A 19744-nucleotide genomic window follows, 5' to 3' on the forward strand; every position below is an offset into this window, starting at 1 on the left:
AGCCTATTTACCACCCATTTTACCTTTAATAGGACAGTGAGATTGCCTATCTACAAAGGCTGTCTTAGAAGGGTAGTTTCTCTGAAATTTAGGCACAGGCGAAACAAATGCATGTTTACGCTCCTGTAAGCCTTTCCCCTTGTCCTGAAGAGACTTAAACAAACCAACAGCTGCTTCCCCAAACAAAAGGTTATTATCCAGAGGAGCATCCATCAACTTAGCCTTAATATCATCAGGTAATGGTTGCAGCCTAACCCAAGAATACCTCCTCATTACTGAACCAAAAGCAGCAGCCCTAGAAGAGGCATCTGCTGCATTAGAACTACATTTGATAGAATGACAAACTACTTGAGAGGAAGTCCCTAGCAAGGAAGAAGCAGAAGATTTACTCTCAGAGTCTGGAAGATCAGAAAAAAGCTGACAAGCCTGAGAAAGAAGAGTCAACACATATCTAGATATATGGGTCTGATAATTAGTAGTCCTAAAAGCTAGGGTAGCCGAAGTATAAACCTTTGTACCCAGCCTGTCCATGGTTCTGCTGTTCTTGTCAGAGGGCAGTAACTTGGTTGAAGGAAACAATTGAGATGGCTTATCAGAAGCTACAGACACCACAGAGGGGTCAGCAGCAGGACATTTGAACAAAAAGGAACAATGCTCAGGCACCCTATAAAACCTATCAGACTTCTTGGGAGCAGTGGGCAGAGAATCAGGTCCTTTAGAGGCATTAGGCAAAACATCCAATAAAGCAGCCAAAACAGGTGGAATAGCAGCAGATTTATGAAATTTCATCTGCAGTAGCTCATAGTACCTCTTATGAATATCTGAAACATGGGCACAATCCCACTTAAAAAATTCCATCATCCTACAGATTGTGTCACCAAAGGAAATTTCCTCAGAAAGAGTATCTGGACTACTAGATTCCTCTTTCTCAGACCCATAGTCTAAAGGAGATGGAATCTGGGTAAAATAAGTAAGGGATTCTTCATCAGAAATAACTCTTCCTTAGAAGAATTCAATTCCCTGGTCCTTTTAAGTGAATAAGAGGTCCAAGGAGGAGCAGGAACCGAAACCCCTTCAGGAAGCCTTAATGACAGTAAAGCATTAAATATCCCCTGAGTAAAGGCCTGCCACTCACTTTGTGGAGCCCTAGGAGCAGAAGAAACATGTTTAGTTTTCTGTTTCTTTTTTGAGGGAATGTCCATCCTAGAAAACAGAGAAGTCTCTGAGTCAGGACAGCATTCCACAACCATGGTAGGAATTTCTTCCCTAAGAAGAAACTGTCAAACCTCTCTAGACCCCTTGGAAACAAACAACTGTGTTTCCTCCTGAACGTCTGAAATGGATGCCTGCAAAGGCTTGTCGGATGTGCTGCCCACCAGATCTTTGTCGGCCTTCAACCCAGATGCGGCAGAGAAATCTGACAACACAGCTAGGCGAGTATCCGGGTTTGTAACAGCCTCGGGAGAAATACCCGGAAGAGGCTGGACATTGGAAGATTCTGGTCTTACCTTTTTCACTTTCATCTTCTCTGATGGCTGACCCTTGGTGCAGGAAGTTCCATCCATAGTATCTTTAGCAAGAAGCTTAAGACACTGGTTCTCAAGATACAATGAAGAGGAAGAAAGTCTACTACAAAGGGTTTTCAGGTCAAATGTCTGACAAATCAAACAAGACGTATAGTTGTGAGAAGTTCCAAGGCAAAAAAAGGCACATAATTTATTTTATTTGACATTTGTTAACTGGGTTGGTCTGAATGGCAAAAGCCAGAGACCCAAGGAGAAAAGCTGCAATATTAAATTACATATATATTAATTAACAAAGACAGTTGTTGCAAAAGAAAAAAATAATCAATGAATAGCTAGGTTAACTGTACATAACTGGTGCAGGTTTTACATAAGAAACACATTCTGTAGAAAATAACAAAAAGTACAAGTAATTCAGAGATTTATCATCAGGGACAAAAACATGATAATAAGCATATACATAAATGTTGGAAATATCAAAACATGATCAGTTTTAAGTACATTTAGGAAGAAAATTGTAGTAAGGGAATGAGGAATATAGAAACAGCACAAAGTAAAGAGTATATGAGGTGAAAAAAGTACTAAGGTATATGATCAAAGCTAGTATAGAGTAGAAGAGAAATAGAAGAAAAGTATATGGAGTAAAAGCTAGAAAGAAAGAAAACCGGTAGGGAGCCTATGAAAGGATTAGTGTGGTAGTAGCTGAGAGGGCAGCACTCTAAGGTAGTGGAGGGTAGCTTATGTTGGGTCATGGCAGGGACATGACCATGATTTGTGGAAGTAGTCTTTAATTGCTGTTTTAAAGGTGTTAGGGTTACTGATACATCTGATATTATGTTTTTTTTTTGTTTCAGGCATTTACTATGGAATACCTATAAAGTAATTTACCAATATTTTTGTTGGGCATGTAGACTTGCAATAGGTTCTGCTGAGAGTTATAGAGAGAGTGACTGGGAGTATAAGACTGGATGAGAGTGGAGCGAGAGGGACAGGAAGAAGGTTGATGTAAGGCTGAATGAGCCAAGAGAAGCTGTGGTATTAGGATTTGGTGATTACATTCAAGCCACTACAGATTTCTTAGGATGATGCAATGGTGGGTGTGGTAAGGTAGGTTTGAGGCAAATCAAGCTATTTTGTTATAGGTAAGTTCTAGTTTAGTGAGAACATGTGATTGGAGGTGTGTGAGAATAGGGGTAGCATAAAGCAGTGTGGGTGTAGAAAGGCTTCTGCAAGGGAGAGTCTGGAGGCATTTGTAAGGTAGTTATTATGTCTATAGAGCAGACCTAGTTTTTGTTGGGTCTTTTTAATCCAATGCTGAGTGTGTAACTTGAATTTGAGATGGTCATCAATTATAACACCTTGGAGTTTGGTATGGGGTTCAGATGAGATGGTAGTATTATTCAGGGAGGAGACAGAGAAGGAAGATTTGTGATGCTGAAGGGAGTTAGGGATCATGGCGGTCTTTATGGGGAATCTGTCTCCCACACTGGCATTTACTCTTCCTGGATGACATTAATACCCCAAACAGCACAAAAAAGTCAAGAAAAATAAAAAAAAACAACTGGGTACTTATCTGCAACGGTGAGGACTTCAGCAAACAGGAGTAATCACCAGAATAAATATATACAGAAGAAAATGGCAGAAAACAGACGGAGACAAACAGACCAATGGTTAAAAACAGTGTTTGGACTGGCAGCAAACAAGTTCTGAGGAAGGTATGCCTGAATGTCACCTTCATGCCTTACGCTATGCAAGGAGCATTTAGGTGACATTCAGTGTACCTTAAAGCAACAGTAGGCTTTGGTAGACTGGCCGGACGACAGGCTTCCATAGCAGGGAATCCCATAAGTTATGAATACTGCAGCAGTGAATGTAAGGACATCCTTAGTACCTCTTATTTGCTTGCATTTGGAATGATGCTTTCTGGTTTTTTTTAATATATAAGCCCGCATGGCTCCCTTGTTTTTAAATTCTGAAATTTGAGCTTCACAATAAACCGAGTGTTTGTCATACAACTCAGCTTGTTCTTGCAGTCACTGAAATGTTTCATTGAATTTATCCAGTCTTTCTGTGAACTGCATTTTTACATAAAAAAAAAATGTCTTTATAAACTCATAATGCCAGTTTTCAAGGAAAACATTTTTGTAGTCATATACTGTATATCAGAAATCTGTATTCCTTTTACCAAATGCAAGTCATTTCTTATTTGGGCCAAATCATTTTTTAGACTCACAAATTTGTGTTGCTTACATTTGACACACTTTAAAGCACCATGCTGCTTAACCATAATTTATCCAGTTACATTTTGTTGTGGTGTATAAATCTGTTTAGATATGCTTGCATCGATATTTTGTTTGGAACATGCTAGATCAAAACCTACAGTCATGCTTGCATTGTCATTTTGTTTAAACAGTCTGTGAAGTATGTTAAACATCCTTAAAGAGCAGCCTAACTAGGCTAGTTGTCAGCTTTTGTTCTCAGACAAATTTTAATGTCCTGTACATATTCACAAAACACTGCAGGTTAGATGCCCAGATTAGAAGCAGGGTAGCCTTTGTTGGGGTGACAGAGAATCTTGTCTTTGTTGTTTACCCTAGATTAAACATGCAGAACTGGTTGCAGTATTATTCATTTGTTATTTTGTAAATATTCTCAAGGAAGAATCTCCTGCATTGACAGAGAAACCCTCTCTCTAGTCATGTACTAAGCTTGGATTTGACAACAGCCTTCTTTATACAATACGTAACTGTAAACTGCGTGCAATTAAGGTGCTCATTTGGCTCTTTTTACCAGTTTAGAAAAATTCTACTTGCTTTCTGTAAAAGGTCACTATTGCTTCATTTAGTTATTTAGAGTCAGACTAGAAGTGGGTGTGAAGAATTCCTTTATTAGGTAAAGCTATGAGGCATATTATAATCTAACACTAGTAATATAGACTTGTTTATGCTGGTGTGACCTTGTTTCCACCTCCATCTGAAACCGTAGTGACGTCTGTACGACCAGATGAAGTTGTGGCAGATGTTTCTTCTTCAGTGGCAAATGGATTCCGGCCACAGCACATCATTGTCAGTAGACAGTTACGAAACTGAGGAAGAGAAGCAGAAAAAACAATTACATAATTATCATGACCTAAGATTTGGCTATGAAGCCACCCCATTCCTCCACCCAGACAACTCCCAGCACCAACAAAATTTTGTTATAGAGTAGAATAAGATGAGGAATGAAGTACTTGGCCTAAAATTTCCAAGCCATCAAAAACAGTCTAACTTTGTAGAAGGGTTTGTAAAAAAAGACACATTAAGCACATTAAGTCTTTGACAGACATATAATATGGTAAGAATAAAAACAAGTCATTAAATAGATACTTACCATAATTCCAGATGTTCAAGAGCATCTTAGCCAGCTGGTCTAACAATTTTTAGAACATTCTGCAATTAATTGGTGCTATATGGAAATTAATTTCTACAAAAATTTCTTTGGACTGATCCATCTTCATGTATTCAGATATGGTGTGGATATGTGGATTGTTTTACAGAGACACATAAGACATTTCCTCAGTTCTTTCCTGCTAGCAAATATTGACAGAATACTCTATGAAATGCCAGTTCCTCGTAATATATTTGGGGAAGGAGTGTAGGGCACATATCTACTGGTGCTGGAGTAATAACAGTTACCTATGTAACCACACATCTTCTTTGTGGTGGTCTAATTCACCAGGTATTTCCTTATTTAGAAACGTACCACGGAGCCCTTGTACCAGCAACAACAAGTAGGTAGTCTTAACGAATTTATTTATCACAAACGTTTTCGCCGCACAAAGGTGCAGCTTCCTCAGAGAAAACAAATTAACAATGAGGTAAAAGTGCACGCCCCTTTTATACAAAGCAAAAGGGAAATGACAACATGATAAGGTGAAACTCATTGTAGTAATTGGTAAACAAGTAGAAGCCTTCACAAGAACAACTTGTTCCTCAAAGAGAAAATGCAAACATTAATTCATGTTAGTAATAAGCATCAGGCCAGACTGACAATGTGAATGCTCCATTCATTTTTTCTGAATGGATGACAAATACTGACAACTTTGTTTTTTCTAACCCTATGGAAAGTACAGCTGATCAGCATGATACCATTTCAAGTAATGAGTCACTGTCCAATAAATTAAAGATCTTTGACAGTAAAATTCTCAAACTTAAAAAGTTACAGCTTGAGATTGGTTACTTTAACCAGTGCATTCATGAGAAACTTGTTCCAAAAGGTCTACGTAGTACTTTTTCTCCTTCAGGCTTAATCAACAACAACAATTTCCTTTGTGACTTAAAAGACTTATTTCAACAGCAAGGTTTAGATCTGTTACAGCTTATTGTGAAACATTATAACCAACATGTTTGTGTTCTCCTGAAGGAGATTGATGTTTTAGACAAGGAGATTAAAGCAGACTTGAATTTTGTAAGGTACAGGTTCGACTATGACCGTACCCTTTCTAGTATTAACACGCTTCTTGTCAAACTAAAGCTTAACAAAAATAAAAAATTAGTCAGAGACAGATTGGCTTATCAGGATAACGTTGCATATCCTAAATTACAGGCTTCTGAATCTCACAACACTACTACTAGTACCCACCAGGAACATCCTAACCCTGCACCCCACCCTGTCTCGCCAGCCCTCACTTTCACGAAGATGAGGTAGGAGTGGACGAGGTAGGCCCTAGACGCAGTGACAGGATTAAAGGGTTTAAGAAGGGTAATCAAGGCAATAATAACACCAACACAAATAGGACCAATACTAACAAAAACAACAACAGTTTTTAGGCAACGCAACCACCGACAGTTTCACAACAAGAGATAGAAGCGGAAGAAACTGTCACTGGTCTCTCAGTTCTTGACTGTTCGGACTCTCATTTCTCTTACACAGCAGGTGTCTCTTCCTCCTTCACCACGACTGCTGACCTTAACCCTTGTTTCCTACATCAAGGTCCAAGAATTATACTTAACCGTAAAGGGGACTTCACTATTTACAATTTCACAGACTTGGAACTAAGGGAGGAATTAGTTGAGTTACTTTCCCTTGGTTACACATTTGTCCCTAGTAAAATGGGTGACATATCCAAGGAACTTATTGAACTAAAATGCTTTGTCCGAAAGTTAAATTTCAAGTTACTGTTTAGCAATGAAGTTGCCTTGCCACATGATTCTCTCAAACTACCGAGTGTGTATAACCCCCCCATCCACCCTTCTCTCCAGCTTTTTGAAAGGATCTGTGAAGCAGACATCAGACATTCCTTTAAGGCATGTAATAGTTATACCGAAACTCCTCGGTATAACATTACTAAAGAACAAGTCTCCCTCTTAGATGAATTATGCCATTACCCAGTTCGAGTAGTCAAACCTGATAAAGGGGGTGGACTTGTAATTATGGACAATTCCCTGTATAACGCAAAATGCTCGATGTCCTTAACACACCTGCCTATTCCCCTGCTTCTCTCAATGAAATACACCGTACCCATAGTATGATGAGGGGCGTCTTCCGTGACTTGTTCTTGCAGGGTAAGATTGACATAGAAACTTACAATTACATCGACATCTCTATGCCAAAATTCCAGTCATGTTTGGCATCCCCAAGGTCCATAAGGATGTCAATAATCCCCATGCGCTGGTTGATGGTAGATCATCTATGACATATCCCAGCGCCAGATTGGTAGACACTATCCTGTCTAAATACCTGAAGGACCTTCGGGTGTATGTAAAGACTCCTGGTCTTTTTTAGACAACTTCAACAACATTCCGTTCGATGATGGGGAATAATTTTCTCACCATCGACGTTGTTGACTTATACACCTCCATTCCACACCAAGAAGCTGTGGAATGGATTTCTCTCCTGCTTTTAGACTGTGGAGCACCACAGACTGAAATTGACTTGGTTACAGAAGTCTTGGACATAGTCCTTTCATGTAATTACTTCCTTTTTGATAAGGATTACTTTTTACAGAAAAAAGGCGTGGCGATGGGCTCGCCTTGTGGGGCCTCAGTCGCCAACTTCTTTATGGGTTTTTGGGAAAAGAACTTCCTTTTTTCCAGTGAAAGGATGCAGACAGTGAAATTTTACACACGTTACCTGGATGATATTTTCATCCTCTTCCATGGTAATGACACAGAAGCCGTAGACTTCTTACAGTTTCTAAATGGTACTACTGACTTCTTGAAATTCACTTCTAATTTTTCACCTGTAGAAATCGATTACCTCGATGTAAAGTTGAGAAAGGAAGGGAACACCTACACATCTTGTGTTTACAGAAAGCCAACTTACTGTAATTCGTTCTTGCACTTCACAAGCCACCATCCCTTCAAACAAAAGAAATCTATTGTGAAGGGCCAAATGGTTAGGGCTGTTAGAATGTGTAGTGATTTTGACACCTTAACGAATGCACACTTTTGTGTAACATGTTCCTTAATAGGGGTTACCCGAGGAATCTCATTGATGAAATTAGGCTTGAAGTTACAGCCAAAAGGATAAACGGGGTTTATAAACCTATCTTGCAAAGCCATGTACTACTTGACCTTAGTTCTAACAACACACTACTGTCACCTATTGAGTGTTCCCCCTCTCCTAATGACATCTCTCTGACCAACCATGTACGCGATTTTGCCATTAGTTACGTCCACACATTTAGTCTTAACACTCAGACTACCACTGCATTGATTAAGAAAAACTGGCAATTTATCTTGGGGAGTCCTGGCCTCTCTGAGAAATTAGGCCCCTGTCCTAATTTTGTCTTCAAGAGGAACAACAATCTTAAGGAACTTCTACAGAGGGACCTAACTAAAAACCTTTAACAGGCGCACAGGGATGTACCCATGTGGTTTTGCAACTGGTGTTACAAAATGAAGGTAGGGCAGACCTACACTATAAGGGACAGGAAGTTTTAATCCAAGCTCCACTCAACTGTGAAAGTAGATCAGTTGTATACCTGGCTCTTTGTGATTGCTGTCCCTCATTTTATCTGGGAAAGACTGATCGCAGACTTAGGGACCGTGTCTATGAGCATATGTATGCAATTAAGAAAAACTCTGACGTTAACGCTTTGGCTAAACACATTGCCAACCACCCTGGGCACTCTTTCTCGTTTATGGCCATAGATCAAGTGACCAATAACATCCGGGAAGGCCCAATAACTCTACTCTTAGAAGTCGTGAACTGGAATGGCAACTGCGTTTAGACGCATTTTGCTACCGGTTTAAACGAAAACTGTAACATCTCAGCAGTACTCAAATTGAGGAGCTATTTAAGGTAGTACCCCCCTTTGTAGATATTCCTTACTTTCTTATGCATACATAAAGACTTTTTTTTAAAATATAAAAAATTTTTTGTTTCTGACTTCATGTGACGTGCCTTTGTTGTAGCACCTCTCATGTTAAATATTGCCTAGATTTTAGTTATTATTGTTGTTTATACAATAATATCTTTAAAGTACACAGTTGCTCATTATGGTTCATACTTATAATGGATTACCATTACTTTTTTACTAAGATTTAATCCATTACTGCATATTATACTTACTTTTTATGAGTTGCTATTTGAATGACTTTTATGTTGAATTTTTACTTTAACGTTATGATTTCTTTCACATATTTTAAGAATTTTAAATATGTCATTTTAAATTTTATGTTTATTTCTTTGGTAACATTCCACACTTTTAAATGCTTATTACTAACATGAATTAATGTTTGCATTTTCTCTTTGAGGAACAAGTTGTTCTTGTGAAGGCTTCTACTTGTTTACCAATTACTACAATGAGTTTCACCTTATCATGTTGTCATTTCCCTTTTGCTTTGTATAAAAGGGGCGTGCACTTTTACCTCATTGTTAATTTGTTTTCTCTGAGGAAGCTGCACCTTTGTGCGGCGAAAACGTTTGTGATAAATAAATTCGTTAAGACTACCTACTTGTTGTTGCTGGTACAAGGGCTCCGTGGTACGTTTTTGGATTCCAGTTGTTCTTGTCTTTTGCATTTCCTTATTTAGAACAGTTCCATAGAAGCTACTAAGGAAGGAAGGAGGACTTGTTACCAGAGGCCTTGAGAGGCAACTTTGTCAAAATCTTCTCTAACTGCTAATTGTATGTCTAAGCAAAAACATTTAGTGAAATGTATTTCTTCAGTCAGATAATTTCACATATGTTTTGAAGTAAACCTGCCTTGTGCAATTGAAACGAGATGATCTGATGTTGTCAATTTTCTTTTTATCCTCAACATATGGGTTCGGATCCGATCCCTTGAATCCGACTTGGTCACTGCAAAAGCTTGTGTCAACCAAAAAGTTCTAAAGCTCCCTGCCCTACCCATAATGCATCTCTCCTACTCTCCTCAGATCTCATTTGCTGCTTTGCAAAGATGTGCCCTGGGATTCAGCAAGCAGCCATGCAGGAATAAGTTATTCCTGCATGGCAGGGACCATTCCTGTTCAGCACGGCAGCGCGCCATGCATATTTATGAAGGCATGCTGCCATGATTTAAAATGGACATGGTTCCGTGTACAAGCGCAGGGGGTGTGTCTGAGAGCAGAGCTCTCACAATGCACATGCCCCCCTGCACTTCAGAATTGCCTTTCAGCAATTTAAAATGAGCGAGAATTCTTGTAACACCCTCAACCCATCAGGATAACAAATTTGATCAAAGCCATAAGGGAGAATCATCCCTACCAAGCTAAAAGTTGTTAGGATAGCACAGGTAGCGTGAGCACATAGCGCACACCTCCCAACCTATCAGAGTAAGGAATGTGGACAAAGCCAAAAGGGACAATTGTCCCACAAAGCAGAAAGTTGATAGGATAACAGGTTCAGCATTAGCAGGGATATTCTGAAGGGTACAAATAAAATAACACAACAAACATTTTTTTTTATAAATGTAATAAAGTTTAAGCGTAGCTGCACGGGTGTGGCAGTTGCTTAGCTACTCTTAGTCCAGCTTAAACAGCACAAGTTAAATAGCAAAAGACCTCCAATATAAGCAGTACTGCAATAGTGTAGTGGTTAGAGTGTATGCTTTGCAAGCAGCCATTCCTGGTTCGATCCCCACTGTAACCAATTTGCATTTTACATGTGAAAGCAGTACATAAACATTTTTTTTTATTATTAGCTACTAAATAACATACATTTCTTAATCAGAGTGCTGCATTAGGTCCAGATGTGAGGTGTCAGTTTAATAAAGTTGTGAAACTCCCATATACATACATGTGCCCCATACAGTATATTCACACATGAATAAATGTAATGAAAGCACATTGGGGGATGTCAGGGACAGTAAACAAATTTATAATATGTAATGAATGATGACTCAATGCCATACAGCAGATAGTCTATAAAATGAAAAATAAGCAATGCTTACCAGGTGTAAGCATTGTGTAAATATGACTGCTAAGCAATGAGTAGCCCAGCTAAGTGGATTTGCCCATCGGTAAGCAGTGCTAAATCTGTCACTTTAGGCACTGCCAACCTTAGCTAAGCAGGTTTGCCCATAGATTAGCTTAGTTCAGCATATTCAAAACCATCCAATCACAGCAAAGGGTGGGAAATCGGCCATATTTAAACCCCACAGGCAGGAATACAGATCATAACTGGTTGCAACTTCCCACTGTAGGCAGTATGGCAGGAGTTGGTGAGGGCATGCCCTTCTGTGCGCAGCGCTGGGGCATACAGGAGTCCACGGTCATAGTAGGACTCCAGGTACATAACCATAATGAGAGACTGCTGTAGGGCCAGTACCAAGGCTCCCAATATAAAGTGGAAGCCTGGGACCATCTCACCTGTGATCTCACCAGTGCCACTGGTATCCCTCAGACTGGTGAGCAGGTCCGGCACCACTATGCTGACTTGAAGCGGAGAAAGAGGGAGCTCTTGGATGAGTGGGTCCAAAAAGCAAGGCAGAGGAATGATGTCCCAGCAGTGTTCAAGTAGTCATACTAATAACTGTTTACTAATGTCCAGCCTGTGTATATGATGGATAGGTATGCCTAAATATTTCTCTATTTCCCTTACAGCTGCAGCTAAGCGGGCTGTGAATCAGGAAGCCCATGCTAGTAGGCTGCAAAGGCTGCATCTCGAGGCTGGTGAATAACAATCCTGCTTGTAGTAGTCATACCAAATAAATATAAAGTAGTAGAAAGTCACCTGGCAGTATAAAATTGTGTATGGGTTATACTGAATAAACCAGACAATATGACAGTAATAGTCCCATATAGGTCATATTTAAATAAAACTGTAACTGCCTGGCAATAAAGCTCTAAATCCTGTACTGGTTGTGTGTACTCTGGTATTGTATGGCATTTATTATTGCATTCTCTGAATAGTAATGTTGTATTAACTACTGTTACTTACACTGTGCTACATAAAAGAAATGTCTAGGAATGTCTGTATAAGACTGTTGTAAGTACAAGATCAGATTGTACAACCAAGAGAGACTTAGACAGAAAACACTGAAGAGATAGACAGCAATATCCAGATAGCACACTCTGCTGAAACTTAAAATTGGTGTATTTTTAGCAGACACAACCATGGTTCAGATCCTGGGAGTGGTAGTAAGCTTATGCATAATCATACCTCTCAACTGTACAGATTTTTTTCAGAATGTCCAGATAATTGGCTCATATTTTCTGCCTGTTCCTCTGTCCCCCTGGCAAATCTGTGGGATGATCACATAATTGTAGTCACTAAATGATGACATACATTTGATTTTCAGACCTCAAAACCTTCAGAATATGTGTATTAAAACAAATCCTGTCACTCTACCAACTCTCCAAGTTTATGAGAGCAATATTCAAAATATCTCCGTATTTGTACCCCCATGTTGTAAAGCTTTGTCCAGAGAAAGTGCATCAAGAGATTGAGCGGTATATGCATAATATTAACTCAGAATCTGGGAATATGTGTAGAGACAGTTAGGTAGTGCTAACAAACATTCCCTCCACAGGTCTACCAGGTAAGAGATGTAGAATTTAGCTATAAGACAGTTGAAGTATACACTGTGTACAAACATACCACTGCCGAAACCAAGGCCATAGGGTATTGTAATAATACCTGTACCTTAATGATTAGAGCAGTGATCATTAGAGTAGTGAATACTACAAGGAAATATACGTTGTTAATTGGCATCTCCCCCCCCACCATATCTGCAACAATAATCTAAATACACAAATCAATGGGTATGTTTACACCAAACCTACTGTTGGGGCATATGTCCTATTGTTCAATAAATATTGAAATGTGTTTCTATTAATGTTCCATGTTGAAATACTATCATTGGTGGCCTGTTTCTATCAATGTAACCTGCATGCCATTGTAATGGCCATTGTGGTTTCATATATGCATGTGTTCTGTTTGCTATGTAACTGTTCCAAATCTGTTGTTTTAGGTTAATGGGAATATCTATGCATGCTGTTATAACTAATTGTGTATTGTGTTGACTATTACTAACCCACATATGTTTTAAAACTGCAACACTATAGCATGTTTGGGAAGGCCGTTTCCAGCAGACCCACCTCTCCCACCATATCTGGCCATGGCACTGGGCCCCAACACATCTGGGACCCACTCAGGGACCTCCTCATCCGCTGGTCCTGCACCATTTTCAGGTTGAGCTGCCTCAGGGGATGGGGCTTGTCCCCCCATGGGAGCAGGAGTGGACAGGATCCTGTCACCCAAAATCAGGTCCGGGGATTGGTGCATAGCGAGCTCTGAAGGGAGTTGGGAGTTCTGCTATGCCAGCTTGAAGGCCATGTGGTGCATTTAGAGGGTCAGCCTGCCCCTTCTGCTCACCCCCCAGCACAGCCACCTTTGGGGCCATGAAGGTGCAGTGGTGACTGCCCATGGGTGAGGACCTCAGTCCCACTGTTTCCATTTGGGGGCTCATGGACTTCTGTTTTCCAAACACCCCTCCCCATCCAAGGTGTTTACCCTCACATGTGTCATATACTCCCCCTGTATGCTGTCTTGTCTGTCTTCCTACACAACCTACCTCCCCAAATATACTTACTATTCTTTCCCAACATCCCAATCTCACCTTAAAAAAAAAGGGCAATCTGGTCCCCCAAAAAAATGTTGCCCCACCCATAGCTGTCCATTTTGCACACATGTCCATTGGACACGTAATCTGGTCTAATTGGCTTCACAACACATTATTGTTGTCCTCACTGATCTCTCAGTGATTTGAGTGTCCAAATCTACCTCCAAATTTAGCATATATGCACAGCTGTTGCTGTAGAAGAAATGGACAGCTATGGACCTTCCCTACACCCGTCTTGCATATCCCTAGCTATTTTCCCTATTGTTTTTCCCTCTGTGTGCCCCCTGTTTCACCACTTTCCTATCACCTATTTTTTTTCTTTTCTTTTAAAGAAATTAGTGTGGGGGTAAGCACTTTTAAGCTGGTTTATGCCTGTTTGCATGGCGGCAAGTAATGGCTACATAGATTAAGCACTCTCAGGCTGTCTGTAAGCTTATTTAACTAGAAGTTAGCATTACTTACTGCCACACAAACCCACACAAACCTGCTTACAACTGTTTAAAAGTGCCTTTAATTACTCTGTAGCCAACAGCCCTTGCAAGTCTCAAACCCAGGCCCCTGCACACCATAGCCACAGTGATTTACCACTAAGCCATTTGAACTGTACATAAGTGTGATGTTTTCTCAAACATATCACGCAGCACAGTCATACAACAGTAGGGAAAATGTATTTATGTATGTATGTCCATGGGGAACTGCTATCTCTGAACAGTGTGGAATGGGAAAAATCCCATCTTCTGCACTGTAGTGCGATCTCAGAGTTGGTATATTTAAGTTATGGGGGTGGAGCCCCCATGGGGGGTGCAGGGGGGCTTAGCCCCCCTGCTAACAGTTTTTAGGTAAGCGGTCATCGTGTTTTTTGTGTTTACATGGTCGGCTTTCCAAAAGTCGATCATATGGTCTCGGCCATAGGAAAGTCGGCTTTGTGAAAGGTAGACCATGTAAAGTAGATCCATATATATATATATATATATATATATATATATATATATATATATATATATATATATACATATATATATATATATATATATATATATATATATATATATATATATATATATATATATATATATATATATATATATATATATATATATATATATATATATATATATATATATATATATATATATATATATATATATATATATATATATATATATATATATATATATATATATATATATATATATATATATATGGGTCTACTTCAGTTGATCGAACTTTTACTTTTATAAGTTTGAACCACATATGGCCGAGACCATATGTTCGAACTTATAAAAGTCCAATTTGACTGAATGGAGATCTCCATACAGTGCGGAAAGGGAAGATGCCCCCCACTTACTTTTGTTATACTAAGCAATATTAAAGCAAAACTAAACAATATAATATTAAATTAAGTACCCCCACACCCCCCCTAACTATATATTCTAACTCCAGGGTCGCACTACAGTGGGGAAGGGGGCATATCCCATTTACTTGCCAATAATACTTGTCGGTCAAATGAAGTGTCGGTCAAATGAAATTTCGGTCATTTGGTGTCTGGCAAATGGGTGTCGGTCAATCGGAAGTTAGGGCAAATTAAGTAGACCCATATATATATATATATATATATAGATAGATAGATAGATATAGACATACATATCTATATATATATATATATATATCTATATCTATATCTATATATATATATATATATATATATATATATATATATATATATATATATATAGATAGATATATACATATGGATTCCATACATTTGGTCGAAATACACTTAGTCAAAAATGATTCCAGACATTTCACTTCACTGAAAGCTCACTTGACTGAAAGCTCACTTGGTCGAAGTTCATTTGGTTGAAAATGGAATATAGCCCCTGCCCCACTGCAGTGCAACCCTGGAATGAGAATATTAAATAAGGGTGTGTGTGGGGGACACAGCCCCCCCCCCACATTATGCCAATAGTTTTTACTAAAGATATATATATATCAATGCATTTCTAATGGATATACCTTCTTATAATAGTGAATACATTAAAATTATGTGGAGGGCTACGCCCCCAACACCCCACACCCCCCATTATTTAATATTCTCACTCCAGGGTTGCACTGCAGTGGGGCAGGGGCTATATACCATTTTCGACCAAATGAACTTTGACCAAATGAGCTTTCAGTCAAGTGAGATTTCAGTGAAGTGCAATGCCTGGTATCATTTTTGACTAAGTGTAATTCGACCAAATGTATGGAATCCATATATATATATATATATATATATATATATATATATATATATATATATATATATATATATATATATTGCATTCGCACATTGGCTCCACACACTGAACCTCTCACTGCAAAACATCTGACCAAAGGCACTGTTAATGGGGGTGAAGGGGCCCAAAATAGGAATCTCTTGTAATTGTTGCCATTATCCCTTCCTCCACAGCTGAACTGATCTGTCTTGCAACACAATAACCAGTACTTGCAAGTCTTGAACACAGAACCCTGTACAACATAGCCACAACAAGTTAACAGTAAGTCATCTCAGCTGTAAGATGTCAAGATGATTTTTGTAACATATCATGCAGAGCAGTCAGTCTACCATTGGGAATGTACAATGTGGAAGTAGTAAACATTCCAATGATACCTATGCGCACACACATATATACATATACATAAATGGGTCTACTTCACATGGTCGTCAAGCTATTTGATTGACTTTCATTTGGTCGACAATTCATTTGGTCGACAAGCAGTTTTATGTGGGGGGCGAAGCCCCCCACACTCCCCTAACTATATATATCAACTCCAGGGTCGCACAACATTGGGGAGGGGGCAAATCTGCCTGTCGACCAAATGAATTGTTGACCGAATGAAAGTCGATCAAATGGCTTGTCGACCATCTCAGGTAGACCCATATATATATATATATATATATATATATATATATATATATATATATATATATATATATATATATATATACACACACACACACACACACACACATACATACATATAGATATATAAAAATAAAGAGTATATATAGAGGGTGCACTGCATATCAAACAGCCATTATTGCTACAGTTGCCACCTTTTCAAATGGCCAGTGTCTGATTCTTTCCTACAAATGAGAATTATTGCATGAAACATATCCCCACACACAATGCAAAGGACAGGACATCACACACAAGTTTGCATACTAGAAATGTTTATTTGTGTACTATTTCAGTTGTGCATGCCATTTCTTATAGCAGTTAGGTGTTTGAAACACATAATAACTGATTAATGCAACTCTCAAACAAAACATATGATACAGTAATTTGCAAAACATAACATACTTTGCTGTCTAGGCTAAAGCCTTCAAGTAGTACAACAGTAAAAAAAACACATTTGCCTTGAAAATAAGAATCAATCAACACTTAATTACAGATGTAGTTCAGCAGCCTCCAATTACACTCTGTACTCAACCCCTAGGGGGAAAAGTATTAGTTGTCACAATGTAAATGTATCTGTTACATAACAATGCTTAACTTAAAACGTCACTATCACACAGACAAAAAGAACTATGTGTAAGACAGTAAGCTCTAGCCCACCACTGTTCCCATGGTGAAATGCATGATTCAATATGACATTTTATACCCCTCCCCCATACAATGTCTTACAAGGGCATATAACAGTGTTCTCCATATAGACCTCTGGACTGTACAGGGTCCCACATGTTTTGTCCATCTGTAGCCCTCATATATATATATATATATATATATATATATATATATATATATAGACCCTACCACACAATTTGCGTGGGAGTCCACAACATCACTGGAATAATAGCAGGGATACCAGCACTAAATAATGGCAGGCCATTACCTAACAACCTCTTACTGCATCACATATGGACAAAGTCTGGTATATAGGTGGAGGACAGAGGCTGAAACACAGGGCCATATTTGAAATATTGCTGTTATATACTGTGAAGGTTGATGGTATTACGGGATTGGTTGCAACATACCCTTACTCAGGAATATGAAGTCAGAAACACAAATGGATGTTGCCATGTACTGATAGCAATCAATTGAGAGAATGGCACTGATATGTCAGGGACAACAACTGTGTGGTGAACAAACAAAACATAACAGCCAATCCTCTGGCCATCATTTGGATAGGCCCACAGTTGAGAACTATGCAGACAGACTGCATTCCATGCAAAACTAGCATGTGCACACAAACTCTATAAAACTAGCAGTATTCAATGCATATAACAGCAATACTCACGCACTGTCCCTAGGTCTGGAACATTATACAAACATGTAGTTGGCCTGTGTCCACAAGTCCTGTTGTAAGAGGTATTGCTGCCTGCTGTCTGTAACACTGCTGCCCATACACAGGAAGGATGTCTTACATACAGGAAAGGTAAAGGGACAATGCCCACATGATGAAGTCATTTATAGTAGTGGGTTGCTATGACATTGGCTATTGGAAGTACTGCACAGCTAGCTGCATGCAGTTAGCAAGTGGGGAACACCAACTGGTGCAGAGGCCATCACGTGATCATGAGCATCACCTACAAAAACCATACTGCAACCTATTCAAACCAACTCGATTCCTATAATGGAGAGAGAGAGAAATAAAAAAAAAGCTAAAACAAAAATAATACTAAAAAACAAATGAACCAAACAAGGAAGACATCTAAGTGGTACACAGAAGAGAGCACAATAATAAAACAGGTATGTGAAACATGTCAGCATGTAATTGAATGTAGTACTTGGTATGTAATAATTGGATAGATGATGTTGAAAGATTTATATGTGCTATCAAGACTTGCTGTTATGATGTCCTGCTGAACAACTGCTATGGACATAGCATCTGGCCCTGTGGGTAGTGGGCCATACCTGTCAACTGTGCAGATCTGCACAGAATGTCAAGATTTAAGCCATCATAGTGTTTGTTCTGTTCCTCCAAACATCTATATTAGTCTGGCAAATAGCTGAAGGTGGAAGTAATGAAGTCATGATAGACACATGAGTTTCAGACCCCACCACCTTCAGAACAGTCATGGTAATGTGAAATGTGTCATGCACAAACTTCATAGGTTTTTAATAGGCATATCTTTGATCTGCCCTATATATCCACCCTAATGTTAGACTGTGTCCACATGTGATGCTCTGATTTGTAGCAAGGCATAACAGTTCAGCTGTGGAGGAAGGTTCAGAGTGTGGATCCAATGTCTGAATGCACTCCATATATAATATATATGTATATATATATATATATATATATATATATATATATATATATATATATATATATAAATACATACAGAGAGAGAGAGAGAAGGAGAGACACGTATGTGTACATAAACACACACATGCATATGTCAGATAAGATAGTCTGTTGCTGTAGTGTAGTAATGAACATATGTGCATAATCTCTAGTATTATGGGTTTGTACTGTTGATGTACTGAAATGCTTCCACCCTGTACCAATGCCACAGATGTGGCTACTGACATTACATCTCTCACACAACTATGTAGGTTCCTCTAGTATACAACTAGGGCAGCAGCCTGTAGCTGGTGAGTATGGAGTTGTTTTGTTCAGGTTTGCCAATACACCGGCCATGTTATGGCCATGGTATTTGCCATGCACACATTTAACACACCTACTCATAATACATGCTGTACATGTTCACATATAGTTGCTGTTAACTGCACTGCATCACAGTGATCACCATGGTGGCATATCTGAAGGGTATGTAACAGTCCTGCAGTATACCTAACAACCTGTCAGTGCAAGATATGTGGATAGATATGAACATAATAGTGGGACAAATGGCCTACAGTAGGGACGTGTCTGAAACATTACCCTTATATAGTGGCTACAACAGTGTATACACCACTATTACAATGGCAATTGTTACAGTTCTACACAACGGCATATCACAATACCACATCCCACACCTTTTACAACCTGTAATGTGATCCTTACATGAGCAATGAATGTGTAATATGGAATCCCATGTTAGGACAACAAATATGGGGAATACATACCTTAACAAACACTGGAAGCATATGTGTGCACTCACTCCAGATATATTGTGGAAGCAGCTTTTGAGGTACTGACAGCATTCACTCTTCTTGAGTATGCACCTTCCATCAAGTAC

At 39.0% G+C, this 19744-nt stretch overlaps 1 protein-coding gene across 1 annotated transcript in view; it reads right to left on the reverse strand.

Annotated features, from left to right (window-relative positions):
- Window positions 1-4397: 4397 nt before the first annotated feature.
- The window catches only part of LOC122787525 (pinopsin-like), a 150353-nt gene continuing 135006 nt past the window's right edge, over window positions 4398-19744 (reverse strand). Inside the window, exon 5 of the mRNA XM_044054284.1 lies at window positions 4398-4608. Coding sequence (XP_043910219.1) covers window positions 4465-4608 — 144 coding nt within the window. The 3' untranslated portion in view covers window positions 4398-4464. The remainder of the gene's footprint in view (window positions 4609-19744) is intronic.

The sequence above is a fragment of the Protopterus annectens genome, chromosome 13.part0 (genome assembly GCF_019279795.1).
Source record: "Protopterus annectens isolate FY-2018-M chromosome 13.part0, PAN1.0, whole genome shotgun sequence".
Taxonomy (NCBI): Eukaryota; Metazoa; Chordata; order Ceratodontiformes; family Protopteridae; genus Protopterus; species Protopterus annectens.